Below are 24,075 nucleotides of genomic sequence, written 5' to 3' on the forward strand. Positions count from 1 at the left end.
ATTCCTTCACAGCCCGCCCTTCCTCCCCATACTGCGAGGACCTTTGGCTGGTCTTATGCATTCGCTCCCTGTGGGTGGCTATGCCTTCAGTGAGTGCATTTTGGTGCTCTTTCTGATGCGATGATCGTCCTGTTTGTTTCCTTCCTCCGTTTTTGGAGCATGGGAGGATAGGCTTTTATGCACTTCTGTGCCCTTGTGCTCTAGTTGCCCTGGGTTGGGACCTACTTTCTACCCCCCCCCCCCCCCCTCCCCTCCACTCTACCCCTTTTATTCTGGGCGTGCTGGCCACTTTGGTATCCCTAGGTTGGGGTATTTTGGCCGGGCCTCTGCCCCTGATCCTTGTGGGGGTTGTCACGTTCTGTGATGAGGCTGTCGTGGAGGCTTGTCCTCCCTTGTTTGTTCCAGACTGGTTCTCCTTCATTGTTATTGGTTTGGGTCATAGTCCTACGGCATGTTATTATGATGTGTTTTCGTATACTCTTTGTCTCTGGGGGGGGCTATCTCCATACTGGCAGGGTTGCCGTTCAGGGCTGTGCTCTGTTATTTCTTCTTTCCCTGCCTTTCGGCGCTACAGTGTCTGCGACTGCTCCTTATGGTATTGTTCCTTACCATCCCTTTTTCTAATTTTTCTGCTCTTTTGCACACTGTTCCTATACTCTCACAGTCTTGTCTGTAGGCTCCGTGTTGTGGCGTGGAAATGTTCTCTGAAGAAAACTGACTTGGGCGCGTTCATATCACAGTCCATGAATGAGTAGCAGATAAAAAAAACAAATGTCCAAATCTGAAATGTGTTTTTCTTGATGCAGTGTTCACTTTATTTTTCTTAGGTAAATACTTTTTTCAACATTCCATTGATCATAGCCTTTTCACAATTTAATTGATCCTAGCCATAGCCAACGCGTTTCGTCTCCTGAGAGACTTCTTCAGGGCTTTAACGTATGGCACAAATGTGTCCCTCTAATATTCGCGGTATTTCTAGTCCAAAAAACATTAAGGTACTCGTAAAATTCAAAAAACTCAAACGACCTGATAACCGGACGTGGCAGGGCTGCCACGTCCGCTTATCAGGTCGTTCTCGAGCTTTTCTAATTTTACGAGTACCTTAATGCATTGAAATTTGTTGTGGGAGTCGTTCCTACTTTGTGGGGGGTATAGGGGGGGAGTACTCCCTGGTTTCGTGCACCTGTTGATACTCTAGGACACTATTTCACGTGCTGGGTACGGATTTCAAAAGCCTCTGCCCTCAGTCTGTGTGATTTCGACTTATGTGACCTCGCTGATGTCACGTACGCGGACAACACCAAGGTGGTCACGTGATGCAGTCACCCCGGAACGAAGGGATTCTGTGGCAAAAAAAATTCCAGATCCAGTCTCACGCCTGGGGATGATTCTACAGTAGAGAATCTGCAGCTAGAATCATCTCTACCAGATATATCATTACCGAAGGTAAGTAACTCGAACTTCTATTAATAAGGTGAGGAATTCACAGGCAGATGTATCCATCAGAAGAACAAGTTACTTACCTTGGGTAGCGCATTTTCTGGTAGATACAGTATCTGCCTGTGGATCCCTGACTGACCCACTCTCCTCCCCGTTGTCCACCGTTTTATACCTTAAAAGAGGTATTGGTTAATATGGTTATTTCATATTGTCATTTTGTATTGCATCTATGTGTCTTTGTGTAGGCTTATAGGAAATGCTTGTTGTCTTTTGATTTCCTATCTCACTTTGCACTGTGTGTATTTGTGTGAATACTGTGTACTATGTATACATTGTCTCTGTGGTCAGTCCGCCCGTTTGCCTAGGTGGCGCGGAAAAACTTGGTGGAACTGACGTCATCAGGCAGACATGGTCTTCCTATGGCTCCTGTGACATCATGCGGAGCCGCATGCAGTGCCATGGTATGTGGAATGCTGGCACAGGGGATATTTATATTCATAAGGTGAGGAATCCACAGGCAGAGATTGTATCCACCAGAAAAAGCGTTACCGAAGGTAAGTAACTTATTCTAAGCAAAACGGATAAAAAATGATACAAAGTAATCATGTTAGTAAGCATCATCGACCAGCCAATAGCAGTTTGTTATTGTTTAGTGTGCGCCAAAACATGACTTTTCAACCACAGTTTTTCTTTTGTATTTTACAGGTGAAAAGTGAAGTGAATAAACTCTATAAGCAACTAGAGTTAGACATTGATGGGGTGTTTAAGTCTTTGCTACTACTGAAGAAAAAGAAATATGCAGCCCTGACGATGGAGCCTGTTGGAGATGGGAAATACGTTACAAAACAGGAGCTGAAAGGACTGGATATTGTCAGAAGGGACTGGTGTGGTCTCGCAAAAGAAACTGGGAAGTGAGTAAACCATCACAGATTTGTTTAACAAATTTGTATTGATTTGGCACCGACAAGCTTTCAGTACATCGCTTAAAGCTTGCGTTTGGAATCCAGCAATTCAAAGCTAAGTTTAAGGTTGTCTGACTTTTTTAGCTGGGAATAATATCCCTTTTAACTGCTGGTCCTGAAGTCGCTAAATGGGAATAACAAACTAGAACATTGAAGCAAATTTGATTGTTTGGTAGCTCACTGCCTATCACCGTATAAAACATGCATATTACAGTTGCTTAAAGTAACCTAATTGAGGAGGATAATGACCTTTTGTGATTAAGAAGTGATTTCCTCAAATTCATGGATGTATTGCTTTTACAGGTGCACGCTGTTTTTAGATAATTCTGAGAATACTAAATTGAAACAAAAAACACATCTTTTGTATGTTTCATATTTGTTAGAGCGTGGGCTGGAACTGATCATGGAGAGTGTGAAATAAGGCCATCTGTTTGTCTGCACAACTGGTAGAAGAGGCGTAGTTTTGTCTTTCCTGCTATCACTGAGCGCGGTTACTGGTTTCCACACAGCCCATTTGAAAGTATGGCAATTTAATGCAAGAACATTGTGTTGGAACAGTACCCGCTGTTTATCAGAAAGCAGATACTATGCCGAGGTACGGTGAGAAAATGTTTACGCTGCACCAGCCGTGCTATTTTATTCAACTCACATTCATGTCTAGCTTTAGATGCAGGGAGAAGTTTGTTAACCATTAGCTACACACTTATTGAGTTTGATTTTAGGATCGAATTGTCTGTACCAGTGCTGGAATTTGAAACCATTTACTCCGGGAACCCATACATTTGGGTCAAGGTGTGTAAGAGGAATGGGTTGGGGTTTGAAAAGCAGAGTCCAACAGTCAACTTCTACATTGATTCACAAAAGAAATGGTTGCAAAGAAATTCGTAACAAGGATATGTGAGAGCAAATCAGTTCTAGCTTAACTTAACTGGCATAAAGAGGCACCATTTTACAATAACTTACAATGCTAAGACATCTGCTGAAGAGATCTCCATGTGTCCAGTAATTTTGAGGGGATTAGCCTTTTGGGGTCCGCAAGCAAGCTAGTGCTGCTGCAGACCACAGACCCGATTAGGCCTCCTGCTGCTGAACCAAGCACGAGCAGTGGAAGGTAGAACAATAGGTTTCCTGTCACAGGGAGGTGTGACTACCTCGCAGACCAGACTTAGTGTATTGGGCTGGGGTGGGGGCACTTGCCAGCGCCACCAGACTGTTTTGAAAGGCATACATTGTGCCCTGCTTGCATGCTCCAGTTTGAGCTAGTTCAGGAGCCCTTGGTTCCTGCTCTGGCGCGAAACTGGACAAAGGACAGGGGTGTCTCCTCCCCTCTGTCCAGCCCCTCTGGGATGGCCCCTCAAGTCACTCCAACCCTTTACCTATGGTATTTAAAAGTTTACCTATGGGTGGGTCCTCCGATTCATCCTGGGACCTCCGATTCATCCTGGGACCAGATTCAACCCTGAAACTGTCACTCTTCAATCGTCTGAAGTTGTACTTTGTTGACTTTGACTGGAACCGAGACTGCATCTAGGAAGACTCCTGCTGCTCCTGGTCTTGCTGTTCAAGTTTTCTGTGTGATTTGTGTCTGTGCTTCATCCAGATTCTCCAAACGACCCGTGGGCATGAAGAACACCCAAAGAAACCTCCCTTGGAGTGAAGGGGTCATGAATAAGCAGTGGTGTAGCAAGGAGGTGGGGGATTTTTGGTCCACCCCGGGTAGCATAAGTACGGGGTGTAGCAGCCTCCTCCTGGTCTTACCTGCCGTCTCTGGCGCTGCCGGGGGCTGGCAAAGACACAGGGACCGCCACGGGCACCCAAAGGGCTAGCTACGCCACTGTAAATGAGTGTGCACCATTTACTAAGCCAGCCTCCTATATTGGTGTGCAGCAGATGGAATTAAAGCTTGCACTGGTTTACCATTTAATCAAGATGAAGGTTACATGAAAAACCATCACTAGCTAGGCACATATAAAATACTGTGATCTGAAAGAAACACATAGAGAGAGATTCCTCACCTTAGAATTACCCCCAGGCATCAGATTGGTTCTGGAAAGTTTTCATCAGCAGTACTCTGTGCGTGTGTAGGCATCGTCGTGATGCTCCGAGTGCGCCGTTGGCATCATTGTCGCCGTGATAACATTGCTGGAGCTACTTCCACACGCGCTGACGTCAGTTCATTTTTTCCGCGCCAGCAAGCGCAAATCCGGGAAGAGCAAGTCTTTTTGACTGAGTTTTTTTTTAGGCCTTTTTGTGGTGACGGACCCACACCACTTGTGTCTCTACTGCCTGCGGCGCGATCCTGACTCCAAGTTGTGCCCTTACAGCTGGGCTATGGCACTGAAGACTTTGCGGGAGCGGTCCCGAAAGTTGCTAGAAGTCCGGCAGTCGGCTCCGCGCTGCTCAAGGTCCCGAGGGTCGTCGAGGGACTGGACGCTTAGCCGTCACCATCGTTCATCTGGATCTAAGTCTTCGCACTCGGGGTCAGGTAAGTCGAAGCATTCCAAAAAGTTGTCGATGAAGCGTTGTTGCTCCTCGACTTCCTGTCACGCGACGCGGCTGAGGGTGGTGCAAACCCCGCGGCTCCGGCGGAGCCTGCGATATCGCCGCCGGCCTACCTGCCCTCCCGGGTTCGTCAGCGATTCCTGCTCAGGTGCAAGAATTTCTTGATGCCATGGCCCGACTCTTTGGGCCGTCTGGCCTCGCATGTGCTCCTTTTTGCCCCGTGGGCCCGACTGGGGGTCCTGTTCGATCACCTCCGGCTTTGGCCCCAGGGCCGCCACCGGCTTTGGCCCGGCGCCGCAGGACCCCCTTGGATCCGTGCTCGGATCTCGGGCGACACAGGTTGATCTCATAACACCTCCGCCGGTGTCGACCCCTCCTCCGGCATCATCCCTGACGTCGTCCGGTGCTACCGCCGATGCCGACCTCGGTTTCAGTCCCGACCCAGATACGGCGCTGTAACGGCATCGCTCAACGCCGATTCCAACGCCAATGGGGCCTTTTTACACACATGTCCGTCCTCCTTACTTTCAGCCTGTTTCACAGACTACGGAGGAAGGCGGCTGACTGGGAGGGGTCTGAGGACCCTCTCACACAACAGTGTGGTTATGATCCAGACTGGGCAGAAGATTTGTGGGATGCCAGTCATCTTGACACCTCACCTCACCTGACCTTGGCATGCTGTCTCCTCCTTCCGTGGCTATGAAGGAGGGAGCAAGTTATGCAGTGGTGTTGTGTAGGGTGGCAAGGCCCTCCACGTCGAACTCCCTACAGGGGCCGTCAGGACTAACCTCCTGACAGAAGTGCTTCAGCCGGCGGCTACCTCTGTGGAGACAATACTGCTTTTCAATGAGGCACTTTCTGACATCCTTTTGGGCACCTGGTCCAGGCCCAACACAGGGGTCCTGTGGACAGGAACGTGGCCTGACGCCATTGCCCGGCTACAGGCGACCCCCTCTTTCTTTCCCATTACACCACTCCTGAGAGCTTGGTTGTCCAAGCATCTGCCTCCCAGAGTGCGTTCCCTTCTGCCCCTCCGGATAGGGAATCCAAGAAGCTGGAGCAGCTTGGCTAGAAGCTGTTTTCATCTACAAGCTTAGGGCTGCGGTCGGTTTACACTGCTTTTTGGGTCGTTATTCCCACTCTGTGTGGGACCTGGTTGCTCAGGTGCTGTCTAACTGTCCAGAGGAGGACCAGACAGTACTCTCCCAAGCTATTGCAGCTGGGAGAGACGCAGCTAAGTTCACCATCTGTTGTGGGCTTGATACCGCTGACTCGCGGATTCCACGACGTTGGTGCTTCGGTGCCACGCCAGGCTGAGGACAACTGGCTTCTCAGGGGATGTCCAGAACACTCTGATAGACATGCCTTTTGATGGCATTCGCCTCTTCGGCAATAAGGCAGATAATGCGTTGGATCGCTTTATGGACTCCTGGGCTATGGCCAAGTCCTTGGGCCAGTCCGCTCCATTTGTGGCCATGGAAGAGGTGCCCCAACACGTTTGTTCCAGAGCCACAGGCTTGCGCAGCAACAAATTCAACACCGCCGCGGGAACAGTCGAGGCGGTTCTGGGGGCCAGCGGGCGGGTCAGTCCACTTCCACCCCCGCAGCATCCAATGCAAAGCCTTCCTAGTCCGGACTTTCAGGCCAATTAAATGCCAGTGGGCAGCAGAATTCGCCATCATCTCCCAAACTGGTGCAACATCACATCGGACCAGTGGGTGCTGCAAATTGTCCGAAGGGGCTACTCCCTCCCCTTCTAGACTACCCCTCCAACCATGCCACCTCAGTACCACCACTTGTCGGGGGACCATCTTGCGTTTCTTCAGCAGGAAGTCACGGCTCTCCTGGCCAAGGGGGCCATTGAGTGCGTTCCTGGGCCGGTAGTAAGTCATTGTTGTTATTCCCACTACCTTCTGGTCCCCAAGAAGGACAAGGGCCTGCGTCCTACCTAGGACCTCAGGAGCGTCAACCGCTTCTTCCGGAAGCAGAAGTTCAAGATGTTGACGCTAGCTCAGGTCTTGTCTGCCCTGGATCCTAGAGACTTGATCGTAGCATTGGACTTGCAGGACGCATATTTCCACACCCCAGTCATGCAGGCCCACCAGCGTTACCTGCAGTTCACGGTAGGCCACACGCACTTTCAGTTTACTGTGCCCGCCTTTGGCCGTACCAGTGCCCCTCTGGTGTTCACAAAAGGGATGGCGGTGGTCGCAGCTCATCTGCACAGATCAGGGGTTCCAGTCTTCCCCTATCCTGGCGCCTGGCTGTTGAAGGCGGTCTCGCCCCAGGCAGTAGTTTCCCACCTCCAGACTACTTCCGACCTCCTGCATTTGCTGGGGTTTTCCATCAATGTGCCGAAGTCGCACCTGATTCCCTCTTAGAAGCTTCTCTTCATCGGAGCGGTACTGGACTCGGCAAATTTTCAGGTCTATCCTCCATTACTGCGAGTCCCGGATATTCAGGCTAAGATTCCAATCTTTCTGCCTCTATCCTTGGTTTCGATCAGGATGACCCTCCGGCTGCTGGGCCTGATGGCCTTCTGCATCCAGCTAGTGGATCATGTCAGATGGCATATGTGGGCTCTGCAGTGGGACCTGAAGTTCCAGTTGGCACAGCATCAGGGCAACCTGTCGAACACGTCCAGATCTTGGTGGGCACTGCACGCCAATTGCAGTGCTGGCTCACAAATCGCGATTGGGTCAATGGCAGATCCCTCTCCCTTCCCCAACCGGAACGCAGTTGTGACTGACTTGTCCCTTCTGGCAATGGGCGGCCACCTGGGATAGGCGGATATCAGAGGACTGGTCTCCCTTGGAGTCCTGACTCCGTATCATCCTTCTGGAGCTTCTGGAGCTTCGGGCGATCCGGCCTTCACTGAAGGTATTCCTTCCCTCTGTCACGGGGAGAGTAATGCAGGTGTTCAGACACCCCCCAGCCCCCCCCCCCCCCAATTTGGTACTGCAACAAACACGGCGGGGTGTGGTCGTGGACCCTCTGTTAGGAGGCTCTGCACCTCTGGACATGGCTGGAACATCAGGGTATTTTCCTGGTGGTCCAACACGTGGCAGGATCTCTGAATGCCAGGGCGGACTAACTCAGCTGCCGGTGCATGATGGATCACGAATGGCATCTAAACTCGGTTGTGGCGCAAGATCAGCAGTGGGGAGAGCCTTGGTTAGATCTATTCGCCACCGAAGAGAACGCGCAATGTCATTAATTCTGCTTGTTGGAATTTCCAAGGTGGCACTCGCTAGGTGACGCTTTTCATCGTGAGTGGCGTTGCAGTCTACTATACAAAAAACACAGTTGATGGACAGAATGTAGAACAATGTCATACATTCACCCCAGTACAAGGATCTGGGCCTAAATCCATCTTTTTTTTGCACTCCACACCACCCTGGGTTAGACACTGGCTATATGCAAATCAGCTCTGACCCTGTGCCTCATGGGAACAGTCCAGTCCGAACTACCAAGCCATGTCTTTCCCAGACCGGAATCAAGCATCCAAGGACCGGTTTCTGGCTATCCGCCTTCATCAGCCTGGATAGCTTGACTCCAGTGGTGTGGAGAGCCTGTGACTCACGTCTGAGCATACCCAGCCCACTCGGGGTGAAAATTGCAAAAAACACAGATCCTTGTACTGGGGTAAATGTATGACATTGTTCTACATTCTGTCCATCAACTGTGTTTTTGCAGTCTACTATACGCCTTTCCGCCTATACCACTTCTACCCAGAGTGCCGAAGAAGATCAAGTGCGACCGGGCCCAAGTTATTCTTGTGGCTCCGGACTTGGCTTGAAGAGTATGGTATCCCAAGCTACTCAGCATGGCTATCGATCCCCCGATTCGACTGCCTCTTCGGGAGGATCTTCTGTCGCAGCAACAGGAGACGGTCCTCCACCCGAACTTGTCCAGCCTCCACCTTCTTGCGTGGAGATTGATCAGCGCCAGTTGATGTCTTTTTACCTGCCTCCCGAAGTTTGTGATGGGATATTGTCAGCCAGGCATCCCTCCACTAAGACGGTATTTGCCTTCAGGTGAAATACATTTGTGGCATGGTGCACAGCAAAGGCTGTGGAGCCCCTTCCTGTCCCTCTTTCAGGGGTCTTCCAATTCCGCCTTTCTTTGGCCCAGCAGGACTCTGCTCTGGGCACGATCAAGGGCCATCTCTCGGCCATTTGAGCTTTTTTACGGCTTCCAGATCAGCCTTCCCTTTTCAAGTCCCCTGTTGTAAATAGATATTTAAATGGTCCGGCCAATAAAGGTCAGACCATGCACAAGCGAACCATCTCTCGGTGGGTCGTTCTGTGCATTAAGGCATGTATATTCTTTGGATAAAAAGGACCCTCCAGTGGGGCTACGCGCCCATTCTACCAGGGCGACGGCAGCCACTACTGCTTTGGGACCAGGAGTTCCCTTGCATGACATCTGTCAGGCAGCTATGTGGGCCTCGTTGCACACGTTTACCAAGCATTACTGCTAGGACAGCCAAGTCTGGAGAGACTGCTTTTTTGGCCGTTCTGTTTTCCAAGACTTTCTGATGTGATCTTGGTTCGTAGACCCACTGGGGTTGATATTGCTGGGGTATCTATTTTAAAGTAAGGAATCTATCACTACGTGTTTCTTTCAGATGCACAAGTTACTTACCTTCGGTAACTATACATCTGTAAGAAACATTAGTAGTGATAGATTCCTTACCTCCCCACCCATCCTCTTCGTTCTGCGAACTGATTTTTAGGGTTAAGGACATCCCTTACAGGGCCCTAGTTTCATGGCACCAGTGGTCAGTTTCTTGCATGGCTCTGCATTCCTGGCGGGGAAAGTCGTGTACAGAATCGACGTCAGTGCGCGTGGGCGCGTCTAAGTAGTTCCAGCGACGTCATCACTGCGACGACACACGTGGAGCCGCACAACTATACCTACCAACACGCAGGGGTACTGCTGACGAAAACTTTCCGGATCTAGACTGACGCCTGGGGGTAATTCTAATGTAAGGAATCTATCACTACTAATGTTTCATACAGATATTTTTTTACTGATGGTAAGTAACTTGTGCATCAAGTAGGTTCTACTGAAGTTTTTTGGGATTGGTAGTTGAGGGTCTAGCACAACCCTTTCTCCTATCTTTGAAAGTTTAGTTCACTAGGTTAGGTAGGTACATTACACCACTCTACACTTAGTACCATGTCTCAGGTTGGTGAGTGCAGCGGGGCGCGCAACCCTCTAGATACAGTGGTTGTAAGTTTGAGGGATTCAGGACTCTGGCTGCATCTAGGATACTCAAGACCAGTAGCAACCCTAACAAAGAGCAGCTCTTAGACATGCTCCTGCATGGTGACCTCCAGATTGCTGAGTGGTCAGATGGGCAGGGTATTTTGGATATGGGTGATGTTGCTCCTGCAGACGTTGGGGGTGTCTCACCCCAGTGACCTCCAATTCTGATTATGACCACGAGGAGTTTGAAGACCCCTCACTGGTGAACTTTAGTCCCCCAGGGAATAGTACTAGAGGTTTATTCTTCCTGGGAGGGTGTAGAGAGTTCAGGGGAGGTGCAGGTCCTCCTCTGCGTGATGTACCTCCACTAACACTTCCCTGTTGACCACCATCTCTAGCAAGAGGGAGTACTCCTTAGAAAGAGAATACCATCTGCTCAAGCGTGAGAAAGCCAAGCTCAGAATCCAGGAGCAACAGTTTGCCCTAGATAAGGAGACCCTAGAAGTTCAGAGAGCTGTGGAAGAATTTCTGATAAGGTTATCATGGTCGAAAAGGAGAACAAGGAACCCTACTCACAACGGAACCAGGGTGCGTACTTAATAATCAAAACAGCGGTTCCCGTGGAATAATACATATACTTTCTAGTAAATACAGGGCATAATAGCAATAGAGGCTGAGGGCTGGGGGGACGCTGGAGAGAGAAGTAAAGCTCGCGACACCAGTATTTATATCCAAATTGAATTTGTATTATTTTCAAACAAGAGGATTAAATGACATATACAAATTGTCCATTAGGTTTCAAAAAACAGTGCAGTGTGTCCCAAGTGTTTATAAAGAACCAAATAAAACAGTTTAGTGACATACAGTGAGCAATATTTACAGGGTTTCAAGGGAATGTATATTCAAGAAATGAAGAGCGACCAATAAACAATAATGATACAATGTTATAGCAACACTATGCATTAATAGGTGCTGTCTGCACAGTTCGCTTTCACAAAGCGCCGACGGCGTTTCGACCCGACTCTGAATAAGTGTCTCGTCAGGACCAACAAAATGAGGGACATCTGAAAGATGTAAACAGAAAGGGGAATGAGGGGACTCAAATCTGTATTAGGTGTCATCTATATGGACAACTAGAGGTAGGCATATACCTGTGATCATGGAAGGCTCATATATAAGGTGCATTCATGTAGTCCCTCGAAGCACCCTCATGTTTGATCCTTTCCCAATTCTCGTACAAACTGTGATCAGGATCTCCGTCTCCGTCTCCATCGCCATCCTGTTAGCTGCTGGCCGGCCTGTTTTTGCGGTGTCTTTTTGCTTGGATTGTCTGCACCAGATTGGCCCGGAGGCCTTCTGTTGTTTGCTCACTACTTGACAAGCCTTCTGCTGGGCTTTTTTTCTGCAGTTCTTTCTGTTGTCCTCTGCTGCGGAAGTTTCTTGGGACTAACATACCCCAGGTGGGGTGGCGGTAGCTGTTATATAGCTTGTTTCTGTGCTTGGAAGTTGAGGTCGCCTTCGAGCCTCTGCTCTTCCTGGCCTTTTAAGTATGTTGCTGGTGCAATTTCCTTCTTGGTGGTGGGACTGCCTTTAGACACGCACCGGGGTATCCTTCTCCGCGGTCGCTGCGTTGTTAGCTTGGTCTGCCCTGCCATTTGCGGCTGGGTGTCTTGGCTCTGGTTCCACGTCTTTTTGTGTCGTGAGTGCAGGCCCTTTTCTGGAGTGTCTGTGGCCTTCTTTGCCTTCTAGCTCTCTGTCTTGGGGGCTGGGATGGATTTCTGTTCCTCACTCTTTCAGGCGCACCCTGCCCGGTCTTCCTGGGTCTCGCGGGCTGCTCTTTCTTTTTGCCTCTGCTTGCTTATTGATGTAGCAAAACACACAAGGTGATGGACGGAATGTTGCACATTGGCAAAACATTTACTCCCAGTCACAGATCTGGGTTTAATCCATCGTTATTTTGCTCACCACGCCACCCCAGTTCAGACATGACCATATGCAAATCAGTCTTGCCCATGTGCCTCATGGGAACAGTCCAGCCTGAACTGCCAAGCCATGTCTTTCCTGGACCGGAATCAAGCATACTAGGATCGGTTTCAGGCTATGAGCAGTCATCAGCCAGGATAGCTTGACTCCAGTGGCGTAGTGAGCACGGGACCCACGTCTGGGCATACCCTTCCCACATAGGGCAAACAGCAGAACACACAAGGTGATGGACGGAATGTTGCACATTGGCAAAATATTCACCCCCAGTCACAGATCTGGGTTTAATCCATCGTTATTTTGCTCACCAAGCCACCCCAGTTCAGACATGGCCATATGCAAATCAGTCTTGATCCTGTGCATATGATTTGCATATGGCCATGTCTGAACTGGGGTGGTGGAGTGAGCTAAAGAATGATGATGGATTAAACCTAGATCAGTTGACTGGGGTGAGTTTTTGATTTGCTCAAATGCTCCGTCCATCTTCCCCTTTGGTATCGCTTTGTTCGCCCTAAGCTGGCAAGGTATGTCCAGACTCACTCCCTTGCTCACTTTGCCACTGGATTCAAACTAGCCTGGCTGAATAGCCAGAAACCGGTCCCAGGATGCTTGTTTCCGGTCCAGGGAAGACATGGCTTGGCAGTTCGGGCTGGACTGTTCCCATTAGGCACAGGGTCAGACTGATTTGCATATGCAGGGCTCGACAAATTCACTCGACCGCTCGCATTTGCGAGTGAGATTGATTAAGGAGGAGCTATTTTTAGGTCCTACTCGCCCTTTCTGGCGTGTAGGAATACAAACTTGACACTTGACCTCTGCCTCTGAAAGCAGAGGAAATGTGACAAGATAGGAAGATTTAAAGGCATCTTTATTGCTCACAAAGTAAATGAGCAATAAAAATGCTTTTAAATCTTGTTAACTTGTCACATTTGCTCAGTTTTCAGCGTTTCAGGTCCAGTTCATTTAAGTTAGGTCGAGGAGATTTTGTGGTTTACTAGACCTGCAGGTCTAGAGCATTTTTTATGATTTGTCTAGCCCTGATATGTCTGAACTTGGGTGGGGGAGTGAGCTAAAGAATGATGATGGATTAAACCCAGATCAGTTGACTGGGGGTGAGTATTTGATTTGCTCAAGCGCTCTGTCCATCATCCCATTTGGTATCGTTTGCTTATTGATGTAGGCGCAGTTCTGTCTGGTCTCTTGTGTTTTTTAGTTGTAGCGGGATCAGCTGCCCTCTTCGCGGGATGTGTTCCCGGGTGGGGAGGGGACTTGCCTGCCTTCTGCCTCGTCTCCTTGGGGTCTCCAGGTTGTTCTTCCTCTTCCTGGTCTTGGCCCTGGATGGAGGTTTTTGTTTCTTGATGTAGGCGTGTGGTGCTTTGGCCTCCCCTTGCCTTGCCCTTCTTCCTCTGTGGAGTTTGAACGGGCGGCTTCTTCTTCTTTCTGCATCCTCCTTGGGATCGGTGGTGTTCTGACTATAGGGGTTTCCCCTTGCTGGGGGGACAGGGCTCCTCGCCCTGTCCGCCGAACTCGTCCCCTATGGGACCCTCTGTTCTTTCCAGGCTGGTGGGGTCCTCTCGCAGACCCTCCTTCCCCATGGGTATGGCTAGGGTATCTATTCTACGTTAAGGAATCTGCGGCTAGTAGTCTCTATCAGATGTACAAGTTACTTACCTTCGATAACGATGTATCTGGTAGAGACGATTCTAGCTTCAGATTCCTTCCCGACTCACCCTTTCTTCCCGTTCTGCGAGAACCCTCTACTTGCCTTCCGCACTCGCCTGCCTCTGGGTGCTTGGGTCTTCTGCGAGTGCCTCTTTCACTCCTCCCTGGCGGGATGCTTGTTTGGTGGGGTTGCATCCGTACCTCCCTTCTGGGACGTGACTGATAGATTGATGGGTGCTCCAGCGTCCCTACACTCTGGTGCTTCCAGTGTGGGGCCTTCTCATATTTCCCCTTCCTTTTTCCTTGTTTGGAGTTTCTGACTCATTTGTAGTACTCTGAGTTGCGGTTCTTGGCTGGGCCTTAGCCTTGGATCCTTTCAGGGGATGCGACTTTCCCTGATGGTGTTGTCACAGGGTAAATTGTCGTTACTCTTCTGTCTTTCACTGTTAATGGACTGTGGTTGCAAGGCTTCTCCTTTTGCTGCACAGTTTTTTTCATATGCCTTTCCTGTCTCCAGGGAGAATATTGTATTTGTTGCAGGGTTACTTTGCAGTGGCTGTGACTGCTCTTCGCTTCTATGACTTTCGATGCCTGGCGCTTTTCCGAATGGGGTGTCCATCCCCCCCTCCCATTCCCTTCTTTCCTTTGTTATATGCTGTTTCGCACACTGTTCCCCTATTCACACAGTTTTTGTTTATGATGGCTCCGCGTTGTGGCGCAGAAAAGTTCTCCAAAGAAAACTGATGTCAGCGTGCTGGGGTGGGGCTTCTGTAACCTCGCTGATGTCACGCCTGCAGACGACAGGGCAGAGTTACGCGGTATCGCCACCCGGCGCGCAGAGATGCGGGGAAAAGAAACGTTTTCTGGATTCAGTCTCACGCCTGGGGATAATTCTATGTTAAGCAATCTGCGGCGGCTAGAATCGTCTCTATCAGATACATCGTTACTGAAGGTAAGTAACTTGTACATAAGGCAGAGACCAGGCAATCCAGATTGGAACTTCCCTTATGTGCAGATGTGCCTCGCAGTCTGGGAGGAGTATGCAATAGATAAACTAACTGAAGTGATCCGAAGCAATAGACCAAATATAAGGTTAGGCCATAGACCTGTAACTCTTTCAACAATAACTCAGTTACCCCTCATTTTTAAGGGTGGACAACTGATCACATATGTACCATGGCCACCAATGGATAAACAGTATTTAAAGAGAGCACTACCTCCGCTGTCCGAGGGAGCAGGAAATGGATAGGATGCTTTGAGAAACACTGCTGGAGTCAACCTCACCTTGGACGATGTTACGAATAGGATACAGTTTATAGAGCGCACTAATACCCGAAGGTGTCAAGGCACTGAGCAGACTGGGGACAAGAAAGAAGCGCGTAGCCGCCCACTAGGATGAGAAAAGCCATGTTTTCAGCAATTCTCTGAAAGTCAGAAGAGAATCCGCATTCAAGATGACGGACGGCAGTAAGTTCCAAAGTTTGGCAGCCGCTACAGAGCTACAAAAGCTTGTTTAGTTCTCTTGTGGGAAACAAAGTAATTTCCATTTTTGCTAGAGCTGGATTTTCTCAAATGACATTGATAACCACCGTTTGACAGGTCATCCTTCAACAATATCCATCAACAGGTCTTGTATGTGCTCCGGCAGACATACCCAGGCAGACTAGGCATTGAAGCTCTTATAGCAGAGACTATAAAACCATCTGCATTCATCACCAGAATGAAAGACCGATAGGTACAGGAAGTAGTGTAATTTGGAAAACACTGGAGGAAATGTAATGATATTTTATAATGTATTGAAACAGGGCTTGCCCGCGGATATACAAGCAAGCCTAGACGGAGGAGTGAGAATGGAGGTTAAACCATGGCCAAAAATACAAGCCCATATAATACATTATTTCAAGCAGAAGAAAAGATAGGGACATGGAAAGGACCAAGCAGGTAGAGGGAGCTAAGTTGGTGCGACAGAAACGTAAAAAAAACAAGTACATGAGGGGCACTTGTAGCAGTACCACAAATGGCTGTCGCAACGCATGTGCAGGCACCAGGAGGGCAGCCAGTAAGTAATATAGGGGATAGACAAGGAGATTTTTCAGGAGGCCATGGGCCAGTGCAGGGAAATAGACAAGGAGGATAAAGGGAAGGACAACCGTGTTATATTGAGGCAAATGGGTCATTGTACAAGGGAATGTAGAGCGAAAAAGAATGACGAGCAAGTGCTGGGACGGTTCGCTTTGCAGAGGCAAGTGGGGCCACAACAGATGCAATGGGCTCCCCAGTAACCCCCTCTGGTCCCTCCGTTTCAGTGGACTGTACAACAGGGGCAAATGCCACAGAATATACCCCAGGATGTCTGAAATATTATGGGAGGACCAACACAGGTCCAGATGGGAGGAGCAACAGTACAAGGAGGAAATCCCTTTTCTGCTCTACCCCAAATATCCGGAGGGACATCAACAAACGGCTATAAACAATGAGGAAACCCTCAGACAACCATTGTGTCCGATACCTTTGGTAACCCACTGATCAGTTAAGGAACCCACTGTGAAGGTAGCCATAGAAGGTTGCCCCTATAGGTTTTAAACGATACTGGGGGTCACTAAATCTAATATAAGGAAGGAACACTACCACTTTCTCACAAGTCACTGGACACACAAGGGTTTTCTGGGGCTGTCAGGAGCTTTCCCTTTACTGAATGAATGAACATGGCATCTGAAAGAAACAGGTTATTGTTAGATTCCTTACCGTAGAATTTCCCCAGGCTTCAGACTGGATCCAGAAAGTTTTCATCAGCAGTACCCCTGCGCGTCGCTAGGCGTCTGCGTCTCCGCGTCTGTTGTCAGCATCGTAATTGCCAAGATGACGTCGTTAGAGTACTTAGACGCCGCCCTCGCGCGCCGACATCAATTCTTTTTTTCCGCGCCAGCAAGCGCAGATCCGGGAAGAGCAGTACTCTTAGTCATTTTTTGACAAACTTTTTTTTTTCTATTTTGGATCACTTCTCGACTCGCGGTGCCGGTAGGGATGCCCGGGTTAAAAACCCTGCGACGACTGTCACCGACAGATGTCGGTGACCGACCCCCACCGTCAGTGCCTTTACTGTCTCGGGCCGACCACGATGACAAGTCGGGCCCCGACTGCCAGGCCTTGACCTCGAAGGCTAGGCGGGAGCGGTCCCGTAAGAGGCTCAAGCTCCAGCACTCGGGACCAGTCGCGGGGCCACAGTCATCGCCGCTCGACGAGTCACCACTACTCGTCGGGCCCAAGTCCTCATGTAAGTCGAGGCACTCCAAGAAAAAGTCGAAGAGGCGTCAACGCTCTTCTGACTCCCCCCAACGCTCGCGCGATGCAGCCGGGGGTTCGGGCGACACCTCCCTCGCGGCTCCGCCAGAGCCGCGTCCAGCCCCACACCCACCGGTCCCTGGGCTGCACGCGACACCGGAGGAGATACGTGACTTCTTTGTGGCCATGAGGAGTCACTTCCCTCCTTCGGACCTGTCGAGGTGCCTTCGTGCCCTGCGAGTCCGTCTGGGAGCCCTAGCGGGCCTTCGGGTGCTTCGGCCCCGGCGCTGTCGACGACTCCGGTCCCGACGCTGCAAGGCCTTGCAGGATCCAGGCCTGGATCCGGGTCGTCGCCAGTCGACCTTACGACCCCTCTGCTGGCACCGGCCCCGAGGGTGTCGCCCACGGCGCCGTCCCTGGACGACGTCATCCCTGGTTGCAGCCCCGATCCGGCGTCGGAACGGCGCCGTCTCCAGCGCTGATGGGTGAGCAATTCACCTACGACCTGGCTCCATAATTTTTCCCTGAATATCAGGAGATGGATGACGAGGAGGACTTGGAGGGGTCTGAGGACCCTCTGGCACAGCAGTGCCAGTTGAGCCAGGACTGGACAGATGAGCTGGGGGAGGCCAGTGGTCTGGACACTTTACCCGACACTGGATTTGTCTCCCCTCCTACCGTGGCTACGGAAGAGGGGGCTGCTTACAGCGTGGTGTTGACAGGGGCAGCCATGGCCTTGGCTCTTGAGCTCCCTGTCGTGGCCGTGAGGACTTACCTCCTCACTGAGGTGCTCAAACCAGAGGCAAGCTCCTCGGAGCCTCTCCTGCCGTTTAACGAAGCCCTCACTGACGTTCTGGTGGGTGCCTGGTCCAAGCCCTCTACAGGCCTCCCCTGTAGATTGGAACATGGCCCGATGCCACCGCCTGGCTCCGGGTTTCCCCAGCTTCCTGTCCGTTCACTTCACCCCCGAGAGCCTGGTGATCCAAGCCTCTACATCCCAGACCGCATTCCCGACCGCTCCTCCGGGTCGGGAATCCAAAAGGTACGATCAGTTTGGGAAGAAACTGTTCTCCTCCCTGAGTTTGGGGCTGCAGTCTGTCAACACCGCTTGCCTTTTGGGCCAGTACACCCACTCTCAGTGGGATACGGTTGCGGAGGTGCTGCCACAGTGACCGGAGGAGGCCCGGGCAAAGCTCACCCAAGCCCTAGGAGAAGGGCGGGATGCAACACTCTACTCAATACAGTGCAGATTCGATATTACGGACTCGCTGGGTAGTGCGATTGCAACGACGGTGGCGGTTTGCCGCCACGCCTGGCTGAGGTCTGCCAACTTTTCAGGGGATGTCCAGGCAACCCTCATGGACATGCCTTTTGATGGCCGTTGCCACTTTCGCGACAATGCGGACAGTGCACTGGAACATTTCAAGGACTCCAGGGCTACGGCCAAGTACTTGGGCCTCGGCCGATGCCAGCAAACTTCCGCCTCTCAATCCTTTCGTTGCCAATGAATTGGCCCCCCCAACACGTCCAGCCAGGCACAGACCGCAGACCCGGGCTCAGCGCGGTCACGGACGTGGTTACCGCCGTGACGGTTGCTAGGGACACAGGCAGGGTCAGCCCACACCCGCAGCATCTGCCTCTAAGCCTTCCTAGTCCGGCATTTCAGTCCCATTCGTCGCCAGTGGGGGGCAGGGTCCGCCATCACCTCCCCCACTGGCTTACCATCTTTTTGGACAGGTGGGTGCTGCAAATCGTCCGAAGGGGCTACTCCCTCCCCTTCGAGGCGACCCCTCCAGCCATGCCACCGCAGTACCACCGCATGTCGGGGGATCACTTGCGACTTCTGCGGGAGGAAGTTACATCCCTCTTGGCCAAGGGGGCCATCGAGCGCGTTCCTGGGCCAGAAGTAGGTTGTGGTTGCTATTCCCACTACTTTCTGGTACCCAAGAAGGGCAAAGGAGGCTTACGCCCTATCTTGGACTTACGGAGCCTCAACTGCTTCTTCCGGAAGGAGAAGTTCAAGATGCTGACTTTGGCTCAGGTCCAGGCTACCCTGGACCCAGGAGACTGGATGGTAGCGTTGGACTTGCAGGACGCAGATTTCCACATTCCCGTCCTGCCGGCCGGTTCACGGTAGGCCACAAGCACTTTCAGTTTACCGTACTCCCCTTTGGCCTTACCAGTGCCCCTCTGGTGTTCACGAAAGTGATGGCGGTGGTCGCAGCTCACCTGCGCAGATCAGGGATTTCAGTCTTCCCCTATTTCTACGAATGGTTGTTGAAGGCGGGCTCGCCCCAGACAGTCGTCTCCCAACTCCAGACTACGGCCGACCTCCTGCACTCGCTGGGCTTCTCCATCAGCGTGCCGAAGTCGCACCTGTGCCCCTCTCAGAAGCTCCTTTTCATCGGAGCAGTTCTGGACTCTATGCAGTTTCGGGTTTTTCCACCCACACAGCGGGTTCGGGATATTCAGGCTCTGATTCCGATCTTTCAGCCTTCATCCCGAGTTTCGGTCCGGTTGACGCTGGGGCTGATGGCCTCCTGCATCCTTCTGGTGCATCACGCCAGGTGGTGAATGCAGGCTCTGCAGTGGGACCTGAAGTTTCAGTGGGCACAGCATCAGGGCAACCTGTCTGACCAAGTCCTGCTCTCGGAGGGCACCGTGAGTCAGTTGCAGTGGTGGCTCACGAACCGCGATTGGTTCAGCAGCCGATCTCTCTCCCTACCCCAACCGGAGCACGTAGTGGTGACGGATGCGTCCTTCCAGGGATGCGGAGGCCACATGGGAGAGAAGGAGATCAGAGGCCTCTGGTCTCTGGAGGAGTCTCGGCTCCATATCAACCTTCTGGAGCTGCGGGCGATCCGACATGCACGGAAGGCATTCCTTCCCTCTGTCTGGGGAAGTGTAGTGCAGGTGTTCACGGACAACACCACCGCCATGTGGTACTGCAACAAACAGGGCGGGTGGGGTCGTGGACCCTTTGCCAGAAGGTTCTGCGCCTCTGGCAGTGGCTGGAACACCAGGGCGTCACCCTGGTGGTTCAATACCTGGCAGGTTCCCTGAAATCCAGGGCGGATGGACTCAGCCGCTGGTGCATGATGGATCACGAATGGCGTCTCAACTCTGACGTGGCGCAAGGACTCTTTCAGCAGTCGGGAGAGCCTTGGTTAGATCTATTCGCCACCGAAGAGAACTCGCAATGTCATCAGTTCTGCGCTTTGGAATTTCCAAGGCAGCACTCGCTCAACTAAGCTTTTCGTCGCGAGTGGAGCTGCGGTCTGTTGTACGCCTTTCCGCCTCTACCACTACTGCCCAGAGTGCTAAAGAAGATCAGGCGAGACTGGGCCCAAGTCGTCCTTGTGGCTCCGGACTGGGCACGAAGATACTGGTATCCTGAGCTACTCAGCATGTCAGTATATCCCCCGATTCGTCTGCCTCTTCCGGAGGACCTTCTGTCGCAGCAGATGGGGACGGTCCTCCACCCGAACCTGTCCAGTCTCCACCTACATGCGTGGAGATTGAGCGACGACAGTTGAGGCCATTTGACTTGCCTCCTGAAGTTTGCGGTGTGATTCTTGCAGCCAGGCGTCCCTCCACTAAAACGGTATACACCTGCAGGTGGAACAAATTTGTGGCATGGTGCACAGCAAAGGCTGTGGATCCACTCTCTGCCCCCCTTTCAGAGGTTCTCCTCTTCCTTCTTTCTCTTGCCCAGCAGGGCTCTGCTCTGGGCACTATCAAGGGCTACCTTTTGGCCATTTCAGCCTTCTTGAGGCTTCCTGATCAGCCTTCTCTTTTCAAGTCCCCTGTTGTAAATAGATTCTTGAAAGGCATCACACACATGTTTCCTCCTGTCCCCTCCGAGATGCCTCAGTGGGACTTGAATCTTGTTCCAACATATCTGATGTGCGCTCCCTTTGAGCCACTTCATAACTGTCCTCTTCGTCTTCTGACTCTTAAAACTGTATTCCTGGTTGCCATCACCTCTGCCAGTAGAGTGAGTGAGCTCTAGGCTCTATCTTCTAAACCTCTCTGTCCATCTGGACAAGGTTGTTCTGAGGACTCGTCCTTCTTTCCTGCCCAAGGTAGTTACAGCCTTTCATATCCGACAGTCCATCACCTTGCTCACCTTCTTTCCACCTCCGCATCCCTCGAAAGAGGAAGAGAGGCTCCACCGTCTGGCCCCAAAACTTGCGATGTCCTTCTATCTAGACCGCACACGCCAGATCCGGGTGGACGACCAGCTCTTTGTTGGTTACGTGGGCGCTAAGAAGGGACGGGCGGTGCACAAGCGGACCATCTCTCGGTGGGTCGTCTTGTGCATCAAGGTTTGCTATTCCTTGGCGAAAAAGGAGCCTCCTGTGGGGCTGCGTGCCCATTTCACTCGGGTCACGGCAGCTACTACTGCCCTGGGCCGGGGAGTCCCCTTGCAGAACATCTGTCAGGCAGCTACGTGATCCTCGCTGCACACGTTTGCTAGGCACAACTGCTTGGACAACAAGTCCGGAGAGATGGCTTTTTCGGCTGTTCCCTTCTCCAGGACTTTCTGGTGTGATCTTGATTCGCAGTCCCACCACCGGGGTTGGTATTGCTGGGGTATCTATTCTAAGGTAAGGAATCTAACACTAACCTATTTCTTTCAGATGCACAAGTTACTTACCTTCGGTAACGATATATCTGTAAACAGTAGTTAGTGTTAGATTCCTTACCGCCCCACCCATCCTCCCCGATCTGCGAACCGATATCTAGTGTTAAGGTATCTCCCTTTGAGGGCCCTACTTTCATGGCACCAGTGTCGGTTTCTATCATGGCTCTGCGTTCCTGGCGCGGGAAGCTATGTACAGAACAGACGTCTGCGCGCGAGGTCGGTGTCTAAGTACTCCGACGTAATCCCGGCGATCACAACGCTGGCGACGGAAGAGGAGCCGCAGACGACGCCGACTGATGCGCAGTGGTACTGCTTATGAAAACTTTCCGGATCCAGTCTGACGCCTGGGGATATTCTAAGGTAAGGAATCTAACACTAACTACTGTTTCTTACAGATATATCGTTACCGAAGGTAAGTAACTTGTGCGTTAAGGTCATCCCCTTTTCAGGGCCCTATTTTTATTCACCAATGGTCAGTATCTTGCATGGCTCTGCGTTCCTGGTGTGGAAAGTCGTCTACAGTACTGACGTCAGCACACAAGGGTGGCGCCTAAGTACTCTCCGTGACGTCATCTCGGGGGTGACAACGCCAGTGACGGACGAGAAGCCACAGGACGCCACCTACTGACGCTAAAGGGTACTGCTAAGCAAAAGTTTTCGGATCCAATCTTGACGCCTGGGGATATTCTAAGGTAAGGAATCTATCACTAACTAATGTCTCTTACAGATATATTGTTACACAAGTAGTAACTTGTGCGTTTGGTGGAGTGCCTTCTTTTGCGTGTCTCTCATGAGGGTACCCGTGCTGATCTGCGGGCCCATGTGTTGAATGGTAAAGAGTTGACTGCATCTATTCTTCGTGTGGCTTTGGATGTTGCCGGTGCTATTGGCCATGCTATGGCCACTTCTGGGCCTCTCCGTCGCCATGCTTGGCTGCACGATGCTGTTTTTCCTGAAAACATTAGGGAGCGTCTGGTCGACATACCTTTTGATGGGGTCCAGTAGTTTTAGTTCTCTTGCAGACTCAGCCATCCAGCGTCTTCTTGTGGGGCTGTCCTCCTCCTCCTCCTCCTCCCTAGTAGGTGGTTGTTGATCCTCCGTATCTTAGTTGTAGGTGTTATCTCAATGTTCCTGGAAACTGTTATGGGGTGCACACTACACTTTTCTTGAGAGATACTGTGCACTCTGGGCCCTGAGTTGGCCAACCCCTTTAGTTGGGGTTCAGTCCCCGTTGGAGAGAGTGTTTTCTGTTTGACTGCTTCTTAAGCCTTCTGTGGTTTTTGCCGCAGGGTTTCTAATTTGTTCTCTCATGCAGGATTTCTTCCCTAAGATTGGTTCCCATACTTCTTGGGCTGTGTCCTACCCTACGTGGGGTATTTGTTGCTATTGGATAGCCAGTCTTATACTGGGAAGGGTGGACTTCCCCTTGCGGGTTCCTCACCCTTCCGGTTGCTGCTGTATGCCGTTGGTGCGTTTCTTGGACGGCCAAGGCGTGGGACGGTGTTCTGCCTCTGGTTTGCTGTTGGCCTGGTCCTCTGTCTGGTGGTGTTCTGCCTCTGGTTTGCTGTTGGCCTGGTCTTCTGTCTGGTGTCCAGAAGGGTTATTTCCTGTGTTGATGACTTCGTTCGTCCTACTTGTTCTCCTTTTGTTTCCCGGTTTGTTGCTGGTTAGGACCCGGTGGCGGCCGCCGGTTCTTCTGACCCACGGCCCAGGGCCTTGGAATGAGGTCTGGCGCCCCTGCTTCTGGCTTTCGGGGGCTTATGAGAATATATTTTTCTCTTTCACCCGCCTTACTACTGAGGCGCTGTTCGGTATGACCTGTTGACATCCAGTTGTGATGAGTTTGGCCACTCTCTTCACCGGGTGTGTTCCCGTGGAGGGTTCTTGCCTTTGTTTCGGCTCTTCTCCTTGGAGTCTCTGGGTTGCTCTTCTCTTTTGGCCCCCTTTTGCGTTGTCTGTACCTGGGGCTTCCGGTGGAGGTCCCTGGTACATTGACTGCTGTTATCTTTTCCTATTGCCTGTCCCTGGGGCTTCTTTTGGAGGTCCTTGGTACATTAGCTAAGGGTCTCTTTTCCTGATGCCTGTGCCTGGGACTTCTGGTGGAGGTCCCTTGTACATTGGCTGCTGACGCCCTCTTCCTTCGTTTTGCCTGTGCGGGGGCTTCCGCTGGAGGTCTCTGGTGCATCGGCTGTTGGCCTCTTTTGATACTGCCTGTGCCTGGGGGTTCCGATGGAGGCCCCTGGCACAATGGCTACTAGTCTCCTCTCGTCTTGCCTGTACCTGGGGCTTCCGGTGGAGGTCCACGGTACATTGGCTGATGGTCTCTTTTCATATGGCCCTTCCTTCTCCTGCTGGGTGATGGCGGGCTGCCGCTTGTCGTGGTGA

At 51.4% G+C, this 24,075-nt stretch overlaps 1 protein-coding gene across 1 annotated transcript in view; it reads left to right on the plus strand.

Annotated features, from left to right (window-relative positions):
• Positions 1–24,075, plus strand: part of POLA1 (DNA polymerase alpha 1, catalytic subunit) — a 1,864,208-nt gene that overhangs the window by 1,173,801 nt on the left and 666,332 nt on the right. The window contains exon 29 of the mRNA XM_078657805.1: positions 2,146–2,351. Coding sequence (XP_078513931.1) covers positions 2,146–2,351 — 206 coding nt within the window. The remainder of the gene's footprint in view (positions 1–2,145; positions 2,352–24,075) is intronic.

Source organism: Lissotriton helveticus, chromosome 8, assembly GCF_964261635.1.
Source record: "Lissotriton helveticus chromosome 8, aLisHel1.1, whole genome shotgun sequence".
In the NCBI taxonomy this organism is placed as follows: Eukaryota; Metazoa; Chordata; class Amphibia; order Caudata; family Salamandridae; genus Lissotriton; species Lissotriton helveticus.